Source organism: Cebus imitator, unplaced genomic scaffold (assembly GCF_001604975.1).
Source record: "Cebus imitator isolate Cc_AM_T3 unplaced genomic scaffold, Cebus_imitator-1.0 Scaffold217, whole genome shotgun sequence".
Taxonomy (NCBI): Eukaryota; Metazoa; Chordata; class Mammalia; order Primates; family Cebidae; genus Cebus; species Cebus imitator.
In genome coordinates this window covers 1,736,951-1,747,598 of record NW_016107532.1, presented here as the reverse complement: position 1 = coordinate 1,747,598, position 10,648 = coordinate 1,736,951, and the positions used below count along the sequence as shown (strand labels likewise).

Here is a 10,648-nt window from a genome sequence, read left to right as displayed (position 1 = left end):
TTTTGAGACAAGAGTCTTGCTCTGTCACCCAGACTAGAATGCAGTGGCACTATCTCGGCTTACTGTGGGTTAAAGCAATTCTCTGCCTCAGCCTCCCGAGTAGCTGAGATTACAGGCACCAGGCACTACGCCCAGCTAATTTTTGTATTTTTAGTAGAGACAGGGTTTCACCATCTTGGACAGGCTTGTCTTGAACTCCTGACCTCACGATCCACCACCTCAGCCTCCCAAAGTGCTAGGATTAAAGGCTTTATTTTTCTAATCCACATTCACATGCCCTTTGTTTTCCTTGCCTTATTGTACTGGCTAGGACCTCCAGCACAAAGTTGAATAGGAGTGATGAGACCAGATATCCTTCCCTTGTTCCCATTTTAGGGGGAAAGAAATCAGTTTTTCACCATTCAGTATGATGTTATGTGTTTTTCAACGCCCTTCATTGAAGGTTGAAGGAATTTCATTTAATTCCTAGTTTCCCGAGAGTTATCATTTATGGATAATCAATTCTGTTAAATGCTTTATCTGCATCCATTGAAGTGTTCAGCTTTTTTTCCTTATTTAGTTAATATAGTAAATTACATTGATTGACTTTCTAATGTTAAACCAATTTTGTACTCATAGGATAACTCTCATTTGGTCATAATATATTATCTCTTAAATATATTGCTTGATTCAATTTGCAAATATTTTTGAGGATATTTACACCTAAGTTCATGAAGAAGTTTAGATTGGAGGGTTTTTATTTTGTTTTGCTTGTTTGTTTTCTGTTTTTGAGACAATTGTCTTACTCTGTTGCCCAGGCTGGAGTGCAGTGGCATGATCATGGCTCACTGCAGCCTCAACTTCCTGAACTATAGTGATCCTTCTGCCTCAGTCTCGTGGGTAGCTGGGACTACAGGCATGAGCCATTGAATTTGGCCAGATCGTACCTTTTTTTCTTATACTATCTTCATGTGATTATAGTGTCAGAGTAACGCTGCTCTCATAGGAAGAATTGGAAAGTGTCCCTCCCTCTCCTGTTTTCTGGAAGAGCTTGTATAGAATTAGTATCATTTTTTCCTTAAACTTTCAATTGAATTGATCATTGAAGCCTTCCTCTTTTGGAATTTTCTCAATTGGAAGGTTTTAAGTATTCATTTAATTTCTTTAATAGATACATGAATATTTTGCCTACCTATTTTGTTTTAGAGATCCTTGATAGTTTGTGTTTCAAGAAATTTGTTCTTTTTTTTAGATAGAACATTTATAGATAAAAAATTGCTCATTATATTTGCTTATTACCTGTTTATTGCCTCCAGGATCTGTAGTTGTTTTCCCCTCTTTTATTCCTGATTATTGGTTGGTTATTTGTGTATTCTCTGTTATTTTTTGATCATGTTACCAATTTTATTTATTTATTAAAACCAGCTTATAGTTTCATTGATTTATTCTCTCAGTTTTATGTTTTCAATTTTACCACCTCCTGTTCTTTATTTGCTTGCTTGATCTTGCTTTAGATTAATGTTGTTTTTCTTGTCAAGTGGAAGATTAGGTCACTGGCTTGATAGCTTTCTTTCTAGTATAACCATAAATACTACCCACTTTTTCTTTCAGTGCTACTGAACTGTATCCTACAGTTTTATTGTATTTTTGTTATCATTCAATTCAAAATATTTTCTAATTATTCTTATGATTTCCACTTTGACCTATAGATTATTCAGTGTGTTATTGAATTTCCAAAGGTTTGTGCAGTCTTGCAATATTTTTCTGTTATTGTTTTCTGGTTTAATTCTGTTCTGGTCAGAAATCATACACTATATAATTTATATTCTTTTGAATTGGTTGAAGTTTATTTTATGGCCTATTTTACCTATTTAATAAGTATTAATTACTTATTGTTATATAACAAATCACTCCCAAAACTTAACGGCTTAAAATGAGAACCACTTATTTGCACACAGCTTCAGTGGATCAAAAATATGGGAGTGGCAGGGTGGAGCGGGTAGGAAACAGCAAATGCAGAAGCTGCTGCGCGGGAGTCGGCCATGGACTGGAAAGAAGTTCTTCGCCAGTGCTTAGCGACGCCCAACACCCGTCCAAACAAACAAAAAAAAGTGAACAAGAATTAAAAGATGAAGAAATGGATTTATTTACAAAATATTACTCTGAATGGAAAGGAGGTAGAAAAAACACAAATGAATTCTATAAGACCATTCCCCGGTTTTATTATAGGTTGCCTGCTAAAGATGAAGTCTTACTGCAGAAATTAAGAGAGGAATCAAGAGCTGTCTTTCTACAAAGAAAAAGCAGAGAACTGTTAGATAATGAAGAATTACAGAACTTATGGTTTTTGCTGGACAAACACCAGACACCACCTATGATTGGAGAGGAAGCGATGATCAATTACGAAAATTTTTTGAAGGTTGATGAAAAGTCTGGAGCAAAGTGCAACAATTTTTCACAGCAAAAGTCTTCGCTAAACTCCTTCATACAGATTCATATGGAAGAATTTCCATCATGCAGTTCTTTAATTATGTCATGAGAAAAGTTTGGCTTCATCAGACAAGAATAGGACTCAGTTTATACAATGTCGCTGGGCAGGGGTACCTTCGGGAATCTGATTTAGAAAACTACATATTGGAACTTATCCCTACATTGCCACAATTAGATGGTCTGGAAAAATCTTTCTACTCCTTTTATGTTTGTACAGCAGTTAGGAAGTTCTTCTTCTTTTTAGATCCTCTAAGAACAGGAAAGATAAAAATTCAAGATATTTTAGCATGCAGCTTCCTAGATGATTTATTGGAGCTAAGGGATGAGGACCTGTCCAAGGAGAGTCAAGAAACAAAATGGTTTTCTGCTCCTTCTGCCCTAAGAGTTTATGGCCAGTACTTGAATCTTGATAAAGATCACAATGGCATGCTCAGTAAAGAAGAACTCTCACGCTATGGAACAGCTACCATGACCAATGTCTTCTTAGACCGTGTTTTCCAGGAGTGTCTCACTTATGATAGAGAAATGGACTATAAGACCTACTTGGACTTTGTCCTTGCATTAGAAAATAGAAAGGAACCTGCAGCTCTACAGTATATTTTCAAATTGCTTGATATTGAGAACAAAGGATATCTGAATGTCTTTTCACTTAATTATTTCTTTAGGGCCATACAGGAACTAATGAAAATCCATGGACAAGATCCTGTTTCATTTCAAGATGTCAAGGATGAAATCTTTGACATGGTAAAACAAAAGGATCCTTTGAAAATCTCTCTTCAGGATTTAATCAACAGTAATCAAGGAGACACAGTTACCACCATTCTAATTGATTTGAATGGCTTCTGGACTTATGAGAACAGAGAAGCTCTTATTGCAAATGACAGTGAAAACTCTGCAGACTTTGATGATACATGATCTCTGAAAGACTAGATTGTCTTCAGTAAGAGATATTTGAATGCTGCATGTAAAGCCTTTAAAGCAAAATCCTTAGAAGTGGTCAAAATAAAACACTTATATATGTCTAGAGAAAAAAAAAAAACATATGGGAGTGGCATAAGTGGTGGCTCTGGCTTAGGATCTCTGATGAGGCTGCAGTTAAGATGTAGGTTAGGGTTGCAGTCATCTGAAAGTTTCGCTGAGGTTGGAGGATTCACCTCCAAGATTACTCACTTGCATAGTTATTGCTAGTAGCAACTTTAGTACCCCCTGGGTCTATTGGCCAGAGGCCTTTGTTCCTTGCCATGTGGATCTCTCCATAGGGGTGAAAGATTTTAATTTTTCCTTCATTTTGAAAGGTTTTTTCCCTTTGTATAGAATTATGGGTTGACAACTTCCCCACTCTACTTGTATTCTAGTATTTTAAAGATATAACTGCATAATATTCTGTCTTGCATAGTTTTTGTTGAGAAGTGTGCTACAATACTTTTCCTCTTTATGTAATATGTTCTTTTTCTTTAGCTGCCGTTAATTTTTGTTTTTATCCTATGCCTCCTCTCTGTGGCAGCCAAACACTGCATTTCATTGTAGTGGGCCTTGTGTGGGAGACAGCTTCATGTTCCTTTTCCAGTAGTTGTAGATATTAATTGGCATTGGCATAGGATCCTAGCCCCAAGATGGTATCCTACTTCTCTCTCAGGGGGAGGGAAGTTTTTCAATTTACTATTTCCTGCCTCACCAACCCTCAGTGTGTTTTGTGATTTGTGCCTTGAGAATGACAGAATTTGTTGCCCCTTCCCAGCAGCATACCGCTTTTGAGCCTTATGAAAGAAGGGCCCATGCAGGCCTTGTGTCTTTTACATGATGGTGGTTACTCCTCTCCTCCAGTCTGGCTTCACTGTGGAAGGCACTTTCTGATCCTGTGCCATGCCCCAATCTTTCTGTCATGAGCACCTGGAGGTGGTACATGAAGAAGAATCTGCCAAGTGTTCTCTCAGATTTTATTTTCAAATATTTTAAACCTGCAGAAAATTTGCAGATATAACATAATGAACATCTGTTTACCCAACATCTGTATTCAAAAATTGTTAATACTTTGCCACATTTTTTATTGCCATCTATTTATCTATATAAGATAGATTATTTTCAAGACTATAATAATTCTTCCCAATTCTTTATAATTTTATTTTACCATTCTACTCTGTAAGAGGTAGAGTATCTCCCTATCCTTTGAATCTGGGTTAGTATTGTGACTTTTCTTAATGAATAGAATGTGGTGGAAGTCACATCCTGGGTCTTGCAAATCTGGATTTTAATAGCCCTATCAACTTCTGCTTTCATTATTGGATCCCTGAGCTGCAGTAAAGAATTCCACGGAGAAAGAGAAACCTTGGGAGATTTTAAGATCACAAGGGGACATCCTTTAAGAAGTCTTAAAGGGTGAAAGACCACAAGAATAGGGGCCCCAATATTCTACTTTTCCTCGTTGAAAAGCTAGATGTGTGAACAAGTCAACCCCAAATACATCCATCTGAGCAAGTCCCGCCAACCCTACATAGAGTAGAGACAGGCCATCCCCAGTGAGGCCTGCAATTCCTGATGCACAGAATTTCAATTATAAAAATTGTTACAGAAATATCTTTACTCCTGTTTTATATTTTGGTTTATTTTCACTGATTACTTGCAGGTTGGTTGTGCTAAATATTAAACAAAGGCATTCCTAAAACAAAGACACTTCTCTCATAACCACATTCTCTTATTATATATCCACTGCTTATATATAAGTCTTTAGCTTAGTATTTAGCATCCTCTTTGTTGTGGTCTCAACATAAATTGTCAATCTATGACCAATCTGGAAAAGTACTGCCAATTGGTTCAGGGATTATCATTCTAAATCCAACTATGTGTGATGCAAGTACATGCTTTAAAGATAATCAAGTATTATGGGTAGGTATTATTTTACATTAAAAACTTATTAACTTTACTTAAAGCAACGTAAGTGCTCATCAACAGGTGAATGGATAATGGAAATGTGGTACTTATACACAATGGAGTACTGTTCAGCCATAAAAAAACAATGAAATCCTGTCATTTCCATTCCACTATGAATGGAACTGGAGGTCATTATGCTAAGTGAAATAGGCAAGGCACAGGAATACAAACATTGGATTTTCTCACTTATTTTTGGGATCTAAAAATTAAAATAATTGAATTTTTAATTCAAGGGGACAGAGGGTAGAAAAATGGTTACCAGAGGCTGGAAAGTGTAATGAGAAGGTGTTGGGGAGGTGGGAATGGTTAATGGGTACAAAAAAAGTAGTTAGAAAGAATGAAGAAGACCTTGTATTTGATAGGATAACATGGTGACTACTGTCAACAATAATTTAATTGTACATTTAAAAATAACTAGATTATAATTGGATTGTTTGTAACACAAAGGATAAATGTTTGAGGGGCTGGATACTCCATTTTACATGATATGATTATTATACATTGCATTCCTGTATCTAAACATCTCATGTAACTCATACATAAATACACCTACTATGTACCCACAAAAATTTAAATTTAAAAGTTTTAAAAATTATTAACTTTCCTTAATTTACAGAACAAAACCTTTTAAATCACAGTTGGCTAAGAAACTTCAAAAAGCCTCTTAGCCTCCTAGCAAATAATCAGAAATTACATGGCTTATTTGCAGCAGTTAATGTTACCTAGAGTCTGTTTGAGGTATTACTAAAGATTCTTATCATTGATTCTTACTCTCTTGGTCTTATGAGAATAATTATAGTTTCAAAGATTATACATATGTGCATGTAAATTATATTTACATATTCTTTTACTATACAATTGGTATTTATTTTTTCTTTCCATACAGATAATTATCTGCATATATATAGAGGCCAGAGGGTAGCATCAAGTCATGCTGCTGTTACTTGTAATTGTTTGCTAATTAAAATCATATCTCCCTTAACTTCTTTTTATGGACCTTACCAAATGTGAAAAGGAGAAACATTGATAATAGAGTTTCTTCTTTCCATATATTTAGGAATATTTGTTTGGCTACTTTCCGTGAAAAAACTATTCTCCACGCCACTGTAACAAGCCCCCAGATCATATATTACATGTAAAGATTAGATAGGAAATTTAACAAATTAGATTTTAATTTTAAAAAGATGTTATAAATATCAATGTTATATTCAAATGAGAAAAGATATATAGTATGACTCTTTTTATATCAGAAGAATAGATATAGACTCTGCTTCTATTACTTTTAAAATAAAAATACTAATGGCTATTTTTTTTTTTAGCATATATAGTGTGTCAGGCATAAGTCTAAGTACTTCTTCTGTCTCTTTTAATGCTTACTTAAAGCCTATGAGATAGGTAGTATTATTTTCTCTGTTTAGAGATGAGGGAGTAAAAACAACAGGTGAAGAAATTCTAGAAGAAATGGTAAAAATTACCAAATGTGAATGATTTTTTGAATATCAATGCCAATATATATGAATTTATCTTATAGCTGATGAAGATATGGATATGAATACATTGACAGGGGTTGTGAAGATGCTTAAAGGTGAGCAAAAATTGCCATGTCAAGATTGATAAAAGCAGTATGCTCCTTTCCACATTTTTCTCCATTTTTGTTCATCCTTGTATTTTATTAATAGGTTATTTTTACCATTTACTAAAATGGTTAAAAATTAAAAGGTACAGAAAGGCTAAAAATAAAATGAAACAATTCCTTATTCCATTTTTCCCCACCTCCAGTCACACTCCCCTTAACTTTTCACTTAAAAACTTGAATTTTATCATTGGCAACAAACCTTGTCAATTGTTTTCCTTGAAGTCTGATGGGTTCACTTTACTGATTTTCAAAAGGTCTTCCATATATCCATGTCTGAATAAGTATAGTTTGCCTTTCATTCTTTCAAGTAAAACTGTTATCCATGAAGAAAGCAGCTAGTTCAGCTTATAGCTTAATCACGACGTGCTTTTCCCCAAGAAAGCTCTGTTAGTTCTATATGTAGCAGAAGTACTCTCTGTATTTCATCATACAAAATACTCAAAAGACATATAATTATCAAGATATTTTTAAGTAAAATTGATTTATTATTTTAGCACAAAATCATGGCAGTAAAAAATATAATGACTAGTAGTATTGCTTGGTGCTTCTGCCTTGGTTTGTGATCAGATGCCATCAATTTTACCCACTTTTGTTTTTATATTATCAGTACAAATGTCAACACAATGAAAAAGGCAAATAATGTGTAATTACTGTTATGAAAGTAGTTTTGACTTTGTGGGTTCCCTGAAAAGATCTTAGCAATTCCCGATGGTCTGCAGACAACGCTGTAAGATCTGCAGTTCCAGATGTTATCTGTTGACACCCTGCTACTGATGATGATGATAGTTTTGCTCCTGATGTAGCTTCCACATCCCTTCCCTTTCTCAAGTTGTTATACATAAAAGATTAGTTTCGCTTCTTCTGTTCATTGAATTAGTAACTTTAAATAATAAACACTAGCCTCTATTTCTTCTTCCATATCCTTTTGACAGTATCTCTTGACTCTCTACCATGGAATCAAAGAATATTAGTGCCTTTAATCCTCTTTAACTTCAATTTCCAGAAATCTGTTGGTTTTACTCTTCCATTGTTTAGGGTATATAATTTTATGTATATATCTACAGATATATAATACATAAATAATTTTTTTAAAGTATATGTGTAATTTTAAAGTATATGTATACATATATAATTATTTGTATATATCTACAGATATGTGTATATGTCCATGTAATTATATGTATATATCTGCAGATATGTATATATGTATATGTAATTATATGTATATATCTACAGATATGTGTATATGTGTATTTCTAAAGTTTCTGAGTTTATTAGTGGGCTAGTAATATAGTTACTTCTTTTAGAGTTATGACATCTGTAATACCCAAAGGAGAATGTCCTGATGTCCTGGATTCTTCCTTTTTATCAATATTAATACCTCAATGTCATGTCACATTTTAGTTTTAGTTTTGTTTATATGTATACTATATCTTTTTCTCCTGGAATTTCTGCTGGAGTTTCTTTTTCCTTTTTTCTTGTCAAATGATGGAACCAATGAGCTCTTGGCCACATTAGTAACATCTTACAGCTTCTTACTCATTCCGCATAATGGATTCTATTCTATTATATTGTCCACAATGATAGTTTATCTGGGAATATAATTCTAGGTTCAAAATTATTTTCCTTCAGAATTAAAAAAAAAAAAACAACTTGAATCATTATTTATAAGAATCCAGTGTAGTCAATAAGAAGTTTGATGACAACCTAAGGTATGTTCCTTTGTGTCTCATTGTTATTTTTTTTCTTTCTTTCTTTCTTTTTTTTTTTTTGAAACTGAGTTTCACTCATGTTGCCCAGGCAGTGGCGTGATCTTGGCCCACTGCAACCTCCACCTCCCGGGGTCAAGCAATTCTCCTGCCTCAGCCTCCGGAGTAGCTGGGATTACAGGTACCCACCAGCACTCCCAGCTAATTTTTGTGTTTTTAGTAGAGATGAGGTTTCACTATGTTGGCCAGGCTCATCTCAAACTCCTGAACTCAGGTGACCTGCCCACCTCAGCCTCCCAAAGTGCTGGGATTACAGACATGAGCCCCTGCACCTGCCTGATTGTTTTTCTTTTCTCTTTGAGGCAAGACTTTTCTCCTTATCTTGGCGATCTGAAATTTTACAATGATGGGTCCAGTTGTGGATCATTTTCATTTTGCTTGGAACTCTGTGGGCTTTCTCAGCTTGCTTGTGTCTCTCTGAAGACCTATTTTTTTTTAAGTCTCACAGCCTTATTTTTAATTTTTTTCCAGAATCTTTAAGTTCTTACTAATAATTTTTAACTTTTAAGGATGCTTCCTTTTTATTCATTTCACATAGTCCCACATTCATGCATTATAAGTATACTATCTTCCAGAATCTCTTTTAGCATATTAGAGATCTTTGTTGGTTTAAATTATCTTTCATTTCCTTAATCATCTATTTATATAGTTAAGAATGAGAGACTGAATAGATCATACCTGGTAACCAATATGAGTTGGTCTTGTTTTTCTATCTGTGGATTGGTTGAGCTCTTAGGTCTCCAGCATAAATAAAAGTCCTGTGTATGAATGAAATGAAAGAAATGTGTTGTGTGCCAAGCTTTGCTGCAGAGAGAGCAGGTGGAGAGGCAACAGTTAGCTCAGAGACCCTCTAAATGGCAGAAGTAGTTGTGCTTTATTCTCAGTCATGAAAATCCACCTTGACAGCTGTGGTTTTCATTCTGTTGCTGGAGGGTTCTCCAGTATTTTGATCAGGGAGTAAATGCTGAACTGCCAGTTTCTCTGTGACTCAGGGATTTTAGAGGAGAGGTTGAGACTGGCTGATACAAATGTTCCATAGGCAGACCTTCATTTAACCTCTTTATTTTCAAATTTTACTTTCCTCCTGCCTTTTTAATTTTAAACTTAGTATCTGCCAAAACTGAGCATTGAGCTTTTCTGGTGTTTTTTGTTTGTTTGTTTTTTTCTGGGCAAATTGGCTTCCTTCACATCTTTACTTCTATCTACCTAGTCCTTTGAATAGTCTAGACTGTGCTTTCTTCCACCCTGTTTTATCAATTGTATCTACTTGTTTACTTCTTTGTTGTATGTCTCTCCAACATAGTATATAAACTAGTAGAGACAGAGAATTTCTGTTTTGTTCACTACCATGTCCCTTTGAATTTATTATGAGTTTATTACCTTTTCCCCTTATTTTAATCCATTTCAATTGTTTTAAAGGGGTCTTGGCAAGAAAAGGAGAAAAACGTGTGTTTATTGCAAGCCTTTGGGGTTACTTGTGATAATATTTTTCATGGGAAGAAAAACTCGTGTACTTTTATGTGTTCACCTACATTTTGGCAGAAATCTTTTTTGTTTTTTTGGTTTTGCTAAAAACATAGAATTTGAAGATACTGGAAATGAAAAAAAGTTTTATACTGCTAATGCGAACTTAGTTACAACCTAAATATCTATGGAAAAATCAACATGTGAAATATTTATTGTTATCAGTTCAATATAGTCAACAATGGTAACGAATATATGAAGTAGTCTCAAATTAAGCCTTTCAAGTAAAATTTTACTGCTTTCAAGTAAAATTTATATGAACTGATTGTCTATGTTATCATATAATGCCCAACAATTTTTACTGTGTCTTCAGTCTTTTATC

The 10,648-nt window shown here is 34.4% G+C and overlaps 2 protein-coding genes across 5 annotated transcripts in view; both read left to right on the top strand.

Annotated features, from left to right (window-relative positions):
* The window catches only part of EFCAB13 (EF-hand calcium binding domain 13), a 181,261-nt gene that overhangs the window by 155,663 nt on the left and 14,950 nt on the right, over positions 1-10,648 (top strand). For all 4 annotated transcript variants that reach the window (XM_037745972.1, XM_037745973.1, XM_037745971.1 and 1 more), the window contains one exon: positions 6,929-6,982. In XM_037745972.1, coding sequence (XP_037601900.1) covers positions 6,929-6,982 — 54 coding nt within the window. The remainder of the gene's footprint in view (positions 1-6,928; positions 6,983-10,648) is intronic.
* LOC108318295 (serine/threonine-protein phosphatase 2A regulatory subunit B'' subunit gamma-like) lies at positions 1,956-3,495 on the top strand. The gene is given in 3 exon segments (XM_037745976.1): positions 1,956-2,081; positions 2,084-2,423; positions 2,426-3,495. Coding segments are annotated over 3 exon segments (1,359 nt in total). The 5' UTR covers positions 1,956-2,021; the 3' UTR covers positions 3,385-3,495.